This window comes from Balaenoptera musculus, chromosome 9 (genome assembly GCF_009873245.2).
Source record: "Balaenoptera musculus isolate JJ_BM4_2016_0621 chromosome 9, mBalMus1.pri.v3, whole genome shotgun sequence".
Lineage (NCBI taxonomy): Eukaryota > Metazoa > Chordata > Mammalia > Artiodactyla > Balaenopteridae > Balaenoptera > Balaenoptera musculus.
The window spans coordinates 56,995,736-57,013,028 of record NC_045793.1 but is presented as its reverse complement, the minus strand read 5'-3'; the positions used below and the strand labels follow the sequence as shown (position 1 = coordinate 57,013,028).

At 38.1% G+C, this 17,293-nt stretch overlaps 2 protein-coding genes across 9 annotated transcripts in view; one reads left to right on the top strand and one right to left on the bottom strand.

The window, feature by feature from the left end:
- The window catches only part of ANKIB1 (ankyrin repeat and IBR domain containing 1), a 138,356-nt gene extending 129,564 nt beyond the window's left edge, over positions 1–8,792 (bottom strand). For 4 of the 6 annotated variants that reach the window (XM_036863467.1, XM_036863469.1, XM_036863468.1 and 1 more), the window contains exon 1: positions 8,649–8,792. The gene's annotated coding sequence lies outside the window, so the exon portion shown is untranslated. The remainder of the gene's footprint in view (positions 1–8,648) is intronic. The other 2 variants (XM_036863466.1, XM_036863471.1) reach the window with 2 other exon arrangements.
- Positions 8,793–9,262: 470 nt separating this feature from the next.
- KRIT1 (KRIT1 ankyrin repeat containing) overlaps positions 9,263–17,293 on the top strand; it is a 36,303-nt gene continuing 28,272 nt past the window's right edge. For 2 of the 3 annotated variants that reach the window (XM_036863884.1, XM_036863882.1), the window contains exons 1-3: positions 9,263–9,682; positions 14,334–14,437; positions 15,387–15,546. In XM_036863884.1, the coding sequence (XP_036719779.1) occupies positions 14,336–14,437; positions 15,387–15,546 (262 nt within the window). In that variant the 5' untranslated portion in view covers positions 9,263–9,682; positions 14,334–14,335. Of the gene's footprint in view, positions 9,683–14,312; positions 14,438–15,386; positions 15,547–17,293 lie in introns of all 3 variants that reach the window. The other variant, XM_036863883.1, reaches the window with a different exon arrangement.

Sequence of the window (17,293 nt, the reverse complement as noted above, 5' to 3'; positions counted from 1 at the left end):
GATCCACAAAGAGGCACAGGCCAACAGGCCCAGCAATCAACGAGGCAGGGTGTGGTAGGGAGAGAGAAAGGGAGGTGATGGTCTATAGGCAGGGAGAATGGTAACAAAACAATTGGACAAGTGATAACTATAATGAGACTAATGTGAAGCTAAGTTTCTTACCACCAGAGAAGGCATTAAAAACATGGAAAGGGCAAAGACTAGAAAGAACCCTGGGGTACTGGATTGGAATTGGAAGGATTAGGAACAAACTTCTGGTTTTATAACATGCACATAGATACAGAAATAATTATGGATGTATATTAGTACATTATACATATATGTATGTGTATACAAACCATACTTACATACTCATACGTTTCCTAGTCCCTATAAGCAATGACACCCCAGTAGCAATGAGAAACTAAGCCCCTAAATCTTTGTTTTTAAACACCATATTTTACAAAAACAAATAACAATAACAAAAACCAAACAGGGCTCCTTGAAGAAATGGCTGATTCCAGGGCTAGACCAGGCAAAGTACAAGACGAACCAGGAACAGCATGTTCTGCCAGAAGTGCACAATGAATGAGATGGGAGCATGATAAATAGGCACAGGAGCCAGCTTGAAGGGGCTCCCACTGGCTAAATCAGGGACAACTTAAACAGCAAAATAAATAATGATAGTAACAAATCACAACACACTAAAATCAAAATCCACAAGTCCTTACTGATTTAATAAACAAATAGGGGAGAAAGAAAAGTTCTACCTTACAGTAAAATACCAACTAATACATGTAGAAGGAATAAAAAAAATAGAGAAATATAATTATAAAAGTAGTTAATTCAGGTGGGAGTCATCACTGATACCTACACTGAGGCTAGTGAGTAGAGGTTTGATAAGAATCAAGATGCATAATTTTGGAATACCTCTCCACAAATTTTGATCAAATACAAAAGGACACCAATATGATCCAGGTGTTAATCACCAGTAGCAGCATGATTTGACATCATATGCCTGTGGATGCAATGCACCGAGACAGGCACAGCCCCACTTCTGTGGTATTCCTGCTAGAAATGCAAGACTCGATTGGAGTCACGAGGAAATATCACATGGACCTAGGCTCAGGGTGATCCTACAGAATGTACTATCTAAAACTGTCAAGGACATGAAAGATGGAGGAAAATGAGGCTGAAGAAGTCTGAAAAGACATGACAACTAAATACAACATGCATTCTTGGATAGGATCCTGGATTAAAAAAGAAAGAGATATTGTTGGGATAGTCGATGAAATATGAATAGGTTCCTTGGACTAGACAGTAGTGTTGTACCAATGCTTATCTTCCGACTTGGAGGGTTATATAAGAGAGTGCCTTGTTTTTGAGAAATAGACACTGTAGTATTTATGGGTGATGGAACACCATGCCTACAGCTTGCTCCAAAAGGTTCTGAAAAAGACTATGATAATGGGTACGTACCTATGTATTTATACACACATATACAAACATGTATGTAACATATATATGAAGACAGAAAGAGAGAGTACAGGCAATGGAAGAAATGCAGTAAAATATTAACAATGGTGGAATCTGAATGAAGGAGATAAAGGAGTTCTTTGTACTGTTCTGGCATCTCTTCTGTTAAGTTTTAAATTATTTCAAAATAGTTTTTAAAAATGTGATTATTAATATGTGATACAGAACATCTGGTGTTACAGCAAATGATAAGCAGCTACTGTCTGAGGCTAGGAGATAGAATGAAAACCCTGGCTTAATACGTTTATTTACATAACATTCCTTTACAATACCCTGAGGGGATACACAAATAGGAGGGCAATGTTTTATGCCTATTTGGCGTAAAGGCATCTCAATGTTTTTAAGTGAACTTTCCTTTCTCTTCATGGATTTTAAACAGGCATTTTACAGTTCAATGAGAAAAGGAATTCTGACTTATTCATCTCTGTGGTCCCAGTACCTAATGCGTTTATGATTTTGTCAGTTATGTCTTGAATAGGAATTCTATCCCCAATATTATTCCAATCAGAAAATACAGTGATCCTACCAAATGTAAAATAGATAGCTAGTGGGAAGCAGCTGCATAGCAGAGGAAGATCAGCTCGGTGCTTTGTAACCACCTAGAGGGGTGGGATAGGGATGGTGGGAGGGAGACGCAAGAGGGAGGGGATATGGGGATACATGTATACGTATAGTGGATTCACTTTGTCATACAGCAGAAACTAACACAACATTGTAAAGCAACTATACTCCAATAAAGATGTTAAAAAACAAAACAAACAGTGATCTAAGTACCAAGAATTCTGTTACACTTAAAGGGAAAAACTGTATATGTTAAGCTAAAATATATATGTCAGACTGAGGATCGAAAAATATCAAGGATTACCTTTCTTAGGAACTTGGAGGAGGAATAATTATATGCTCTACAGTACTAAAAACAAGAATGTATAACCAGAAGCAAAAGGCCTTAGTCTAAAGAATGGCTAACTGTTGACAGTTTTTGGTTAAAACCAACCGAACAAACAAAACAGAATACAAATGAAACTTGGTGAAAAGAGCTGACAGTGGATGATCATCCTTTAAAAAATTTGAGAGGGTCTGAAAAACAATTAGATTGAACCGTATCAAACTGCTGATAAAGCATATATCCTACTAATAGATGAGTAAGGTCAGTTTTAAATATGAAGGAATACATTTTCATTGCAGAAACCAAAACTCTCCAAGGCATCAGAGAATTGTCAAAATTGAACTGAGAATGTTTAAAAGCTGAATAGGTTTCATGTAGCTCAATACTCTGTCCTTCCTGGAGAATACAAACATTTTTTAGTACATTTTCTAGGCTCTTGGTCCCACTAACTAACTAGAAGAAAAAAAAGTTATGCATGCTTGAAAATCTGCGTTACAGTTAACCATAACTAACTTCAGAACTGTCTTTTCAAAGGTTTAAACAACAGCTGAAAATTACATTTTGATACTATATAATTCATCTGCTCTAGTAAATAAAAGATACTAATACCTTATGAAATTAGAACCTTTCTACTCAAAGCATTATTAACCTGATCTGACCAAGGAGGTGAAAGACTTATACACTAAGAACTATAAAACATTAATAATGGAAATTGAAGATGATTCAAAGAAATAGAAAGATATCCCATGCTCTTGGATTGGAAGAATTAATATTGTTAAAATGGCCATACTACCCAAAGCAATTTACAGGTTTAATGTGATCCTTATCAAATTATCCATGACATTTTTCACAGAACTAGAACAAATAATCCTAAAATTCCTATGGAACCATAAAAGGTCCAGAATTGCCAAAGCAATCCTGAAGAAAAAGAACAAAGCAGGAGGCCTAACCCTCCCAGACTTCCAACAATACTACAAAGCTACAGTAATCAAAACAGCATGGTACTGGCACAAAAACAGACATATGGATCAATGGAACAGAAGAGAGAGCCCAGAAATAAACCCACACACCTACAGTCAATTAATCTTTGACAAAGGAGGCAAGAATATACAATGGGAAAAAGACAGTCTCTTCAGCAAGTGGTGCTAGGAAAGTTGGACTGCCGCATGCAAATCAATAAAATTAGAACACACCCTCTCACCATACACAAAAATAAACTCAAAATGGCTTAAAGACTTAAACATAAGACATGATACCATAAAACTCCCAGAAGAGAACATAGGCAAAACATTCTCTGACATACATAAATCATACCAATGTCTTCTTAGGTCAGTCTCCTAAGGCAATAGAAATAAAAACAAAAATAAACAAATGGGACCTAATCAAACTTACAAGCTTTTGCACAGCAAAGGAAACCATAAAAAAAACACAAAAAGACAACCTACAGAATGGGAGAAAATATTTGCAAAATGATGCGACCGACAAGGGCTTAATTTCCAAAAAATATGAACAGCTCATATAAGTCAACAACAAAAAAACAAACAACCCAATCCAAAAATGGGCAGAAGACCTAAATAGACATTTCTCCAAAGAAGAAATAGATGGCCAATAGGCACATGAAAAGATGCTCAACATTGCTAATTATTAAAGAAACGCAAATTAAAACTACAATGAGTTACCATCTCACACCAGTCAAAATGGCCATCATTAAAAAGTCTACAAATAACAAATGCTGGAGAGGGTGTGCAGAAAATGGAACCCTCCTACACTGTTGGTGGCAATGTAAGTTGTTGCAACCACTGTGGAAAACAGTATGGAGGAGCCTCAGAAAACTAAAAATAGAATTACCATATGATCTAGCAATCCCACTCCCAGGCATATATCCAGACAAATCTATAATTCAAAAAGATACTTGCACCCCTATGTTCATAGGAGCACTATTTACAATAGTCAAGACATGGAAACAACCTAAATGTCCATCGACAGATGAATGGATAAAGAAGATGTGGTACATACATACAATGGAATACCAATGAGCCATAAAAAAGAAAATAATGCCATTTGCAGCAACATGGATACAACTAGAGATTATCATACTAAGTGAAGTATATCAGAAAGAGAAAGTCAAATACCGTATGATATCATTTACGTGTGGAACCTATTGGGCTGGCCAAAAAGTTTGTTCGGTTTTTTCCATAAGATCTTACAGAAAAATCCGAATGAAGTTTTTGGCCAGACCAATAAAATATGACACAAATGAACCTATCTGTGAAACAGAAACAGAATCTCGGACATAGAGAACAGACTGGTGGTTGCCAAGGGGCAGGGAATTGGGGGAGGTATGGAGAGGGAGGTTGGGGTTAGCAGATATAAGCTTTTATATAGAGAACAGATAAACAGCAAGGTCCTAGTGTATAGCACAGAGAGCTATATTCAATATCATATGATACACCATAATGGAAAAGAATATTAAAAAAAAGAACGTATATATATGTATAACTGAACCACATTGCTGTACAGCAGATATTAACACATTGTAAATCAACTATACTTCAATTAAAAAAATTTTTTTAAATCACCTACAGGAAAAAAAATAAAAACTGTTAAAACTATATTACAAGTTCTTCCCCTTAATGAGAAATCTTAATGTCAAATCTTTTCTAGCACATAAGAAGTAAAACAACATTCATCATTACTATAAACCAGAAATCTGTATGGGTTTTTTTTGTTTTTTTTAAAGTCTGGTTGGGGGTCATGAATTAGGTTTTATTTCAGGCCCTTTGAGGGACAAGAGAAATGAAAGACTTTTTTAAAAAAATAAATTTATTTATTTTATTTATTTATTTTTGGCTGTGTTGGGTCTTCGTTGTTGTGCGGGGTTTCTCTAGTTGCAGTGAGCGGGGGTTACTCTTCATTGCGGTGCGCGGGCTTCTCATTGCCCTGGCTTCTCTTGTTGCAGAGCACTGGCTCTAGGCACGTGGGCTTCAGTAGTTGCAGCACACGGACTCAGTAGTTGTGGCTCGAGGCCTCTAGAGCACAGGTTCAGTAAGTTGTAGCGCATGGGGCTTAGTTGCTCCACGGCATGTGGGATCTTCCCAGACCAGGGATCAAACCCGTGTCCCCGGCATTGGCAGGCGGATTCTCAATCACTGCCCCACCAGGGAAGCCCTGTGTGGTTTGTTTGTTTGTTTGTTTATTTATTTATGGCTGTGTTGGGTCTTCGTTGCTGCACGCAGGCTTTCTCTAGTGCAGCGAGCGGGGGCTACTCTTCGTTGTGGTGCGCAGGCTTCTCACTGCCATGGCTTCTCTTGTTGCAGAGCACGGGCTCTAGGGCGTGCGGGCTTCAGTAGTTGTGGCGCACGGACTTAGCTGCTCTGCGGCATGTGGTATCTTCCCGGACCAGGGCTCAAACTCGTGTCCCCTGCATTGGCAGCCAGGTTCTTATCCACTGTGCCACCAGGGAAGCCCCTCAGTGTGGTTTTTAAATGGAGATAAAATACTTCTTAGGACACTTCTAAGAATTAAATGAGATAATGTAATAACTAAATGCAGGGTAGCTAGTGTGAATTAAGTGCTCAATAAATGGTCTTTACTGTGTTAATTCTTATAGAAAGGATGTGAAACAACCCTGAAATACGGTCAAGTAACTTAAAAACCTATTAGAGATGTCTGTAAAGGCATATGGATAAAATCACAGTCAAATATCTAGACTGGCAAATTCAGGGAGGAAAAGAATCTTAACTTATTTATCCTTGTAGTTCCAGAATCTAACATAGTGCCTGGTACACAGAGTAGGCATTCAATAAAGTTTACTGAAATGAAGTGAGTATGAAAGTAAGTTATCTGGAAAAGAAAAAAAAAAGAGGTAATCTGAGGTTGTCTGAAAAATAAACGTAAAGAGTCACCAAATTACTATTCCCTAAGCAAATCACACTTTGAGAAAGAAAACAAAATACCTAAGCATTTTTAGAACCATGCACAGAAAATCCTCTCAGACTGGTCTTTTTAATAATGACTGAGTCACTCTCAAATCTGTTTTGGCAAATGTGTCATATATAAAGTTCAATATTAGAGAGAAGGATTTTTAAATTTCATCTAAATAAATGTTCATACCCAAAGAGGTAAGAAGTACCCAAAACACTGAGGAATCTTTCCTAACTTCCATTCAAGAAGAATCAGACTTAATTCATAGTTCTTCCATCTATTTATACATGAAAATTAGCTTGAGCTTTTACCTACAAGTTGTAAATACACATATTTCACTTTCACAAGTTCAAGTGCACCCCAGAAAAGGAAAAGGAAAGAAAGAAAACCAACTCCCTCAAAAGTGGGCAGTGCTATAGGAGTATAAAAGAGTAGCAAACAAAACTTCTCTCCCATGTCTCAGCAGCCACCTGATAGAGCCCACACTTACGGCACGGTCTGCATGGCTTCAGAACACTTTCATATTGAAAACTCAAAATTCTCAGTGCAATGGGCAAGGGAAAAAGCATAAAGTGAAAATACAGTCCTATCTTTTCCACCCTACGTCCAAGAATAATAGGGGTCAATTTACTGTTTCTAAAAAGGACCTTTTCAAGTTATTGCCCATCACATCACTACAGCACCCACTCTTCTTATTTGCAAACTGATCAATTTTACGAAAAGCAAAAACCACACCCTTAATAATACATTCAACTCTGTGCAATGCTTGGCTTCTGACACAAGCCGGTAAAGTACAATTCCAGAGAGACAGCTGGAGATACATCTTTTAAGCCTAGTTCAGACTAAAATCTGTGAACAGTGTGCAGTTACAAATCAAATAATAACCTCAAATCAACTGCTAGAAGAAGGTTTTGAAAACAAAAAATCATTATTAAACACATCTACCTTACTTAACAAAATGACGTTTTCTGAAAAAAATAACCAAAGCTACCAGTCTACACTACAGAGTAATTTAGAGAACAATAACAAAGAACCTGTAGTTCACAAAGGAAAATCATTCTTAAATTATCATTTGCTTACTACAGTACCTGGAAAAGTACAAAATGCATGAAGTCAACTAAGAACTATTGTCCAGTCACTGACAGCATTACAGTTACTTTTTAGTCTAATTTCTGGAAAGTTCTGCTGTGGCAGTTTAAAAAGGAAACCAAATTTTAACGAGAAAAAATGCCTAGTTGCAAATCTGGAAATACACATTGAAGATATTCACGGTTAATTTTTTTTTTTTTTTAACTAAGAAGCAGGAAGGTGACAGGCACAAAGGTGTGTAACATCTGTAGATGGTTGAGCCAAATCAATTTTAAAAGAAAGGTCTCTATGGAATTAAGGATTTAAGATAATATCTTGACAAATATAATCTGACGTGATCAAAAATCACTTTAGTTTTTTTAACCACTAACAAAGCAAAAACTTCCAAGGCAAAGATTTTCACATCATACACACACACACTTTAAATTAAGAATTAAATGTAAATTCAACACACTAAAAAATTATCTAAAGGTATCCAAAACACATTTGAAACATCAGACTTTTGTTTTCACATTGATTTCTCAGACCTCCTAGTAAATCTCCCCCGGAATGGGTCTTCATTTCAATACAAGGTTGTTCAATATGCCACTTCGTGTGAATAGAGCTTGTGAGACATCCTCAAAACCTCCTCGGGAGATCTTAATTACAGCTCTAATTCCAGTTTCCTGCGACTCAAACAGCAACGTACAGAAAACAGCTTATACACAGGAAGGGAGAGGAATGAAGGTCCAGAGGAAAGGCCCAGTCTTTTGTGGTGGCAGAAGCTGCAAAAATAAAGGTTCCCTAGAGCTATGTGCCCCTATCCCCACCCATTATAGCCCTTCACTTTCATCCATCCACCCGCTCAAGACTCTCCAGCTCTCGAGAACAGCCGAACCCGTGGCTTTCCACGTCTCAAAGAATGGGCGGGGGAAGCTGTGAGGTCCGGGGTACAAACAGAAAAAAAGGGAGGGCACAGATCCTTTGAGGACAGAGGGACAAGGAGATGCATCCAGATGGTGAGGATGGGACGTGCTACCGAAACACAGAGGCTTGCAAATTCGCTGGGAGAAGAGCTCCCAATGGGTCAGAGGATGTTGCCTGTTCAGGAATAGGGACACACAATCCTCCACAAATGAAGGGAGGCATATTTGTAGGAGTCCCGGGAGGGCGTGAACTCGGTAGCGCTGAACTCGGAGCCGAAAATAGGCTGAGACAGCCTCAAAAAGACCGGTACGGCGAAGCTGAGACTTACGGTTACTTCCCGGGCTGAGGGTAAGGGTCGGATGGACTCCGCAGCTCTGCAGTTCTGCCGCCCCTGCCTCCCGCGCCGAGCCGGTGTTCTCAGGTACTCCCTGCGCCCCACCCACCCGGGCGGAAACCCCTCCTCGCCCTGCGCCCCCTCCTCGCCGACCCCGGTGCGCCCGCCGGGCAAAGGCTGCCGGGGCCGAGGGTGCGCCCTGGAGGCCCGCGGGGAACTCAGAGAGAGCTGGAAGCGCCTGCGGCGAGGCTCAGACTGGGCGGGCGCCCCCCATGCCTCTCCGGCCGCCGCGCCGCCTCACTCGGGGGAGGAGAAGAGGGGGCGGTGGCTCTTGCCTCCGCCTCGCGGTCAAATACGGCTCATGCTCCAGCCTGGCACGCGCGTGCAGCCCGGGCGGCCCCCCTCCCCTCCCCCGCCTCCGGTTCAGCCGCTGGCGCGCCCACTGCCGCCACCACCCCAGTCCCCAAGCCGCCCGCCACCAGCCCCAAACAGCCCGCAGCCCCAGCGAGAAACAGCAGGAACGGCAGCAGCTCGGCAGCCGACCCGGAAGCTCTTCCACCGCCAACCGCGAGGCTGCGAGGGGCGTGAACCCGGAAGCGATTTCCTCGCCCCGGTAGCATCAGGATGGAAAGCTAAGGCCTTTGCAGATCTGGAATCCCCTAGTTTGGGGAGGGGGTGAGGTGTGTGTGGCGCTGAGCTGAGAGGAGATGGAAGGCCAATAAAGAGACTGTGGACAAGAGGCTCTCCGAGTCCAGAGATCCGAGCTCTTGAGGCGCGAGGTGCGGAGCGCGGCCAAACACGTCGGGCAGCTTCTGGTGGCGACCAACTGTTTTCCTGTCACAGGAAGTTGGGCCTGGCCGCTGGGAAAGTGAAGGGAAGGAGAAATGAGAAAGCGGTGACGGTCCCCCGCCCCCCAGGTGACTGTCCCACCCACTGAATTGAATGTAGCGGCCCGGGAGGTCCTCGGCCCCCCGCACGGGTGAGACGAGGAGGAGCACGATTCAGACGCCAGCGAGAGCAACGGAAAGGTAGGAGGCCGAACTATCTCCATCCACATCTAGTTTTTCCAGGCAAGGACTTTACTTCTTACAAAGACGCCAAAGACCGTTTTTGGGTGGCGGCTCTCGGTGCAGAGAGGCGTGCACGTCCTTTTCCGTTAGTGGACGCTGATGGGCGGTGGCGGAGGAAAAACCTCCTAGGCAGAGTGTTGATTTTTGTCATTTCAGGAAAAGCGATTCACGACTTGTCCTTGCAGCTCACCGCTCCTCTCTGTCCCTCTCTCCATCTTTTAAGGCTTTGGGCTTTACGTTCTTTGCTCATTTCTCCATGGTGTTTTTAGCTTCACCAGAAATCTTTGATCTAGCTGACCTGACTCAGGATCTCACCTCCATGATTCCCTTCTCACTCTTGGAGAGTTTTTGTGTCTTCAGTTTGCTTGCGAATGCTTCTCTCAGCATCATGTCTTTTAACTGCTTTGATGTCGTCATCTTATTTTGGGGGAAATGTCAAAAACTCAAAAATGTTTTCATAACAATCGAAAAACAAATAATTCATTCCATGATCTTTTCGACTTAAACCCGAGTTAATGTGTTAGTTGGTTTCCCCTTCGAACTGGGTTGAAGAACTACAGTAGCAGTTGATATAAAGCATATTTAGATATACTACGGATGATATCATGCTCCCCCAAATAACCTCCTTAAATATACTTGTAGGAATTCATTTGTTTCCCAATTCCACTATTACTTAGTTCCTTCTCTGTTAGCCAGATTTAGTATAATTGCATTCAGAAGTTATTTGAAGATTATTAAATATCTTAAATTACAGAATAGAATGTCACTTAACAGAAGAAAAGTACTTGAAAATTACCGATGGTACTTTTTTTTTTTTTTTTTTTGAAGTATTTATTTATTTATGGCTGTGTTAGGTCTTCGTTTCTGTGCGAGGGCTTTCTCTAGTTGTGGTAAGTGGGGGCCACTCTTCATCGCGGTGCGCGGGCCTCTCACTATCGCGGCCTCTCTTGTTGCGGAGCACAGGCTCCAGACGCGCGGGCTCAGTAACTGTGGCTCACGGGCCCAGCTGCTCCGCGGCACGTGGGATCTTCCCAGACCAGGGCTCGAACCCGTGTCCCCTGCATTGGCAGGCAGACTCTCAACCACTGTGCCACCAGGGAAGCCCTCGATGGTACTTTTTGATACTACCTGATGATTGGTAGAACTGGTTGAAAGGACAAGGACAAAGCAAGCTGTGTTAGAAGTAGCACCAGTGACTATTTTCTATTCTGCTTTATTATTACTTCCTCTCTTTTTATTACTATAAACCAATTTGAGTGGCAAAAGGATGAAATTTTTAATGGTCAGCATATCCCTGTAGGGGTATTCTTACAGATATTTAGTTGCCATCACTTCTCTCTAATGTTACAATGCTTTAAAATATTAAATTGTTCCAGGAGAGTGGAGAAGTGGCCAGTAACTTAGCTACTCTACCTCAGTTTTCTTCTCCTGTAAAATGGAGATAATAATAATACCCTCTTCATCAGGTTTGGGGAAGAATAAAATGAGTTAATGCATGTAAAGCACTTAGCACAGTGTCTAGCACATAATAAACATTATAGGTGTTAGCACTTATTCATATTATTTTAAAAGCATAATAACATGGGTTTTATTAGGTTGAGAAACATTGCTTAAGGATGGAGGAGAAGGGATCAGGAACATCCTACAGAACCCTAAGATAATGCTCCTTTTTTTGTTTTTATTCATGAAGTACACTTTCTGATCATTATTGGTAATTTCTATTAGCATGTACATTGTAAATCATCTTGTTAATTTTGACTTCTGGTAACTAAATTTACAATACCTATATTCACGTACTGAATCTTCTCTTTTTCTTCATTGCAAACAACTTTTAAAGTTTGTCCATCTGGGGAATTCTGTGGCGGTCCAGTGGTTTAGGACTCTGCCCTTTCATTGCCTAGGGCCCAGGTTCAATACCTGGTCAGGAGACTAAGATCCTGCAAGCCTTGCAGCACGGCCAAAATAAATAAATAAAGTTTGTCTATCTGTACTGTATATAGCAAATGTTTCTCATTAAAGACATTATTGGCAGTTTGTTCAACAGGACTGTTTTTAGTAAAGATGTTAACAAACCTCCCCCCATGGGGACTAAATGGCATCTGTTCACCCCATTTCTCCCCAGTCATAGTGACGAGAAATGCCCCTACAGATTTTCAGATGATCCCAGGTAGGTATCACTCCTAATTGAGAACCACTTCTACATATCTGTAAGGCCTTATTAGTCAGGCAGCATATTATCATTTATGCTTAAGCATTTTCCAGAAAATGCCACATATTTCCTATACTTAGTCACTTGAACCTTTATCTAAAATTCAGTCTAAACACATTACAAGCTCTAGTTATAGCTTTTTCTGTTATTTTTAGCTCAAATTACCCTCTTCCAATCCTTTTGCATGTGTTTCTGCCTTAGCAGTTTTGCCTTCATATATTAGTAGCTTCTGTTCTATTCCTCACTTAAGCCTTTGTTTCCTTCTTTCATGTCACTGCAAGTATGTATATTTCAAACATTCAAGTATGAATATTTCTTGAAACTCAATTTTTAGAATCTTTGGGGTACATTAACATTAAATGGTGTAAAAACAAAATGCTATAACCCTCATGGTTTTTAAAAATTATATCACATTTGTTTATCTTTTAAAAATTGAGTGTACTGTGCAATACCAAATATTCTAGAGAAGTGATAAGTATTAACAAATAAAGCTTTTTGCTAATAGATGTTTTTTTAACATGAGTTGACCAGCACAGGAATTGATTTGCTTTAAATCGTGTTTAGAAAACTAAGAATTACTTGATTTCTCTGTTTAGGTGCTTAATAGAAAAAAGGGTTTCCGTAGTAGTGCCATATATGTTACAAAATGTATTCACAATGCAATGTCTTTCTTTTGGGGGCTGGCAGTCTTCAAGGAGGCATCCATACATTTCAAAATTTGTTGGATTTTATTATCTTGAAGTCATTGTTAATCTGAGGTGAAAAGTAATTGCTAAATAGAAATTCTGAGAAGAAAAAAGCCTCATCTTTTTCACTTAGTATAGAAAGTGCTGTTGTATGAGGTGGGTTTTAAGATGATCTTATGGAAAAACTGAACTGAAAAAAATTCCACAAGGTATAGAGTGAAAATGAATGTCTTCAAAACTTTTCACAAAATGAAATGTCTCAATCCTAATGTTTTCTGTAGTTTCTCTGTTGAGATATCTGTAGTTTCTCTGGATCTAAATCAGTGAAAATTTTTATAATCTAAAATAAAATTTTTATAATTTATAACTAAATTTTATAATTTAAAATAATTTATAAATTAAAATAATTTTTGTGCAATAATTTTAATGGTTCTTTTAATTTTAGGCTAACGTTTACTTAAAATGTCAAAAGTTACTGGATTTTAAAAACATTTCTTTTAAAGGAAATTTTCCAGTTATGAGGCAGTGGAAGGAAGTAAATTAAAGGCTTTTGTTATTACACAAGGAAGCAAATTAAAGATTTCAAAATGACTTTATTAATTGCGTTGAGAAAACAGAATAAAGTCCTCTATCTCCTCTCAAGAGATATTCAAAACCTTTCTTGAAAATGAGCTCTTTTTTTTCTATGAGAGTTGGGGCAATAAGGAAATCATTAAATATGAACAGGTCATTTTAATGCCTAATGGACTTTAAAAAAAACTGAAGAAGGTTCATCTCACCATGGCCAGGAAAGCAGCTCCTTGCTTGATGTTCTTTTAGAAATTTACTGGCATATAAATGAGAGGAAGTTTTTTTAAAAAAAATAAATAAAATACATTCAATACAAAGAGGTGTATTTTAGTCTAGCCATGAAAAAAATTAATAATAGCACTTAATGGAGAGATGGAACTATCAAACAATCGAGAGTGCTTGAACTTCAGTTACTTGTTGGAAATTGCCTAATGGAGACTTCAAATTAGTCTGGGGAAAAAAATGTGCATGTGTATGTATATTAAAATATATATATTATATATCTGGAAGAAAATTTTTGGATTATCTAGGGAATTGATAATGGAAGTGGGAAATATTCTTAAGTCGTCATCAGAAAGCTTTTATCAACTGACTAAATGTTTTTGAGTCTGTGATAGGCACCTCCAATGAAAATTATAAACTATCCTTTAGTTCATCCAAATGTCAGATATCAAAGTTCTTTTTAAAGATTCTGGAAAGAATGTCAATGGCAGCTATCTATTTCTAGCTTCCAAACTATTAACAGTATGACATTCACTTGTGTAATTTATAGAAAATAAGTGGGTACTATTCTAAATTGCTAGTTCAAGCCATTTTTTACTTAGTATTTACATTTTATAATCATATCACCTTTTTTTAGGTCCAAAAGGCAGATTCTTATGCTGTTAAGACCTATGAAAGTATGTATCCCCATTTTAAAAAACAAAAATCTACCTTTAATAGAAAAGGAAAAAGGACAAGGTAATCTTAAATTATAAACAAAGGTTTTGAATGGTAAGATATAATCAGTCATCTCTGACTTGCTTTTTACATAGTATATGTATTCTAAGATAGAAAAATCAACATTTTATTTTTTAAATTGTTTTTCAAAGTAGTTATGTGTCCTTTAATTTAATCTTTCAAGGGATTTCTTTGTTTTATAAAGCAATGGGAAATCCAGAAAACATAGAAGATGCGTACGTTGCTGTTATTCGGCCAAAGAATGCTGCCAGTCTCAATTCTCGGGAATACAGAGCTAAGTCATATGAAGTGAGAACGATTTACTAACATTTGATTTTCAACCATTGAATGTCATTCTCCATTATCATTTTCATTTACATATAAAGTAAAACCATAGCCTGTAAATTCTTGTTGATAACCTTGATCTTGACAAGCTAGAATTTACAGTTGTAGATCTGCCCATCATCATGTCTTTTCTGCTGCATGTGTTTTGACCATTTTTCTATTCATTGATATGGATAAATTATTAGATATTAAAAGTTAACTTATTTGAGTTTTACTTATATAACTTACGAGAGTTTGGTTTTTAGTATGGTTTACGGAATGGCTCTCAAAAATTGAAAAAAAAAATGCAAAATTCAGCTTATTCAAAATTCCAACCTAAATTTTGTTCTTGGTTGTTTTCCCAAAGAACTATTTTCAAAAGTTCATTAAAAAATATCTTTTCCTTTAATTAAGTTTTAGGCAATTAAGTTACTTCTCTGTAGTCTTGAATACATATATTAGTAAACATGATTGAGGCTCCCGCCAAAACAAACCCAAAGCAGAATTGTTATCTTTTCTATGCAGCGGATTTCAAGCATCATAAAATACTTCTAATCTAATCTAACTTCAATTAACTTCTCTAGTATTTTGCTTTAATTGCTTTTTTAAGGTTAGTTATCTGAAACCTATTAAGGGATACTGTAGGGGTTCTGAGGAGACTGCTGCTTCAGCAGTGCTCTGGCTTACTGGTTCTCAGTCTTGGCTACACTGTTAAATCACCTGGGGGACTTTAAAATTTCCAGTACCAGGACCCCACTCCCCTGACATTCTGATTTAATAGGTCTGAGATGAAGCTGTACGTTGATACTGTTTTGAAAGCGTCCAGGTTATTCTTATATGCAGCTAGGGTTAAGAAAGACTGCTGGCTTATTATATTCTAGGACAAGTAAATTTTATTTTAAACACTCTCTTAATATTATTTTTCTCATCTAAGATTTTGTTGCATGAAGTTCCCATTGAAGGACAGAAAAAAAAGAGAAAGAAGGTTTTGTTGGAAACTAAACTTCAAGGCAACAGTGAAATAACACAAGGCATATTGGATTATGTAGTAGAAACCACCAAACCAATTTCTCCTGCAAACCAGGGTATTAGAGGTAAGAAACTTTTCTTTTTAACACAGTTGGCTTTAAATGCTTGTGGAGAAAGACATTTTAAAAAGTAGATTAAAATCAGTTTCTTTTTATGTTCCTTTTCATTTGAAAAACTTGAAAAAGACTCAGAAATTTCTAGGTTTTTTTTTTTAAGGTGCAGCCAAGCCCCCTTCAAAAAGTAACTTAACAATTTTTTTTAAGTTAAAAAATATTTTTGAAATGTTTAAATAATTTTAAGTAAAAAAAAATGGAAAATATTTAAATTGTGTTAATGATTTGTTCAAGAGAGAGAGGAAGCCAACGGGTGGCTTGAAAATTAAAAGAAAGCACAAAATTACTTTTGTTAGAAGTATATTTCCCTAGATAAGTATCTGTGAACTACTATGTTTGTTTCTGGACTCCAGGCCAAGAGAAAACTATAAACCTCTCTCCATAACTAAGTAACAGTTAAGATTTTGTGTATTAGAGCAAGTCCTATAAATTACCAGCCAACAGAGGTTTTCTTCCCATTTCGTCACAAGAAGAAGATCATTTTCAAAGAGCCAAAATGAATTGTAGAAGTATTCACCCTGAAAGGTTCAGGCCTCATTTAAAATATTAGATAATCTATAGCCTATGAAACTGATTAAACATTAATGATCAATTTTATCAGGCTGTGGCCTCACAAGAAGCATATAGCAGAAGTTACAGAAATTATATACTCTGTCCAGGATTCAGGCATTATAATTAAAAAGGTAAAGCTAATTTCAGTCAAACAGCAGTTGAAAACAGTTGTTCATAATGAGGTAAAGCATACCTCTCTGTGCCTACTTTTTGGTTTTTTAAAGCTTATTTAGTGTTTTTTTCTATTTGTTCATCTTTATAGAGATTAGCTGTCTAATTCATCTCTCACTAAAGAGACTATTTTTGTTGCAGAGATAAAGCTGAATCCTGTCATTTGATTTGTTGGTTATTTGGAATAGTTGTTCTCTAGAGATAGCTGAACTAAGCCTGTTTCATAACTTCTGCAGGTACCATTCACCATATTTACCTCCCCAACCGGTAACCTCCTCAATAGGGCCTGCAGGGTTTTTGTGGCTTGGGGCTCTAAGCATTGTAACTCGAGATTATAAGAAGTTCCTGCATAAATTTACAGATCTTTGATACACATTCTGAGTACTACAGAGAGAATCCCCTTTCCCTAATTATCAGATTGACTTTTTAAATAAAATGATCTAGAAATTGATCTTAGCTAAAAAGGGGGACTATCCCTTTGGGTGATCAAGGCAAGTGAAAGGCTCTTTTGGATGCCACAAATTTGTCAGCCTTTTCTACCTCTGTCTTGGACTTCTCTGATAAATTTTCATCCAGATTTGTTTTACTATCACTAAATTGTTATAGTTATCAGGATCTATTCTGAGATCAAATTACTGAGACAAAGTCTGAGCCCAAATCACATATTTGAGCTGAGATAGACAAGTCATAATTTGCTATGAATTAGCCAAACTCTACCACTTGGTTCATTTACCAAGAAGGGGGATACAAGTGATATCAATGTTAACAAAAATATCCCCTGGCCCAGAGGGCTGGGTAGTTTTTCTTAGGAGAAGTTACAAGTGGATAGGCACCCTGAAACATGTCTAGCACAATTATGTCTTATATACTTAGACAGTAGAATGTACTAACACATTTTCAGGCAGCTTTTAATAAGAGAAATGAAAGTAAAGAAGTTTTACTTAACTAAATAGACAGTTGTATCAATGAACCATAC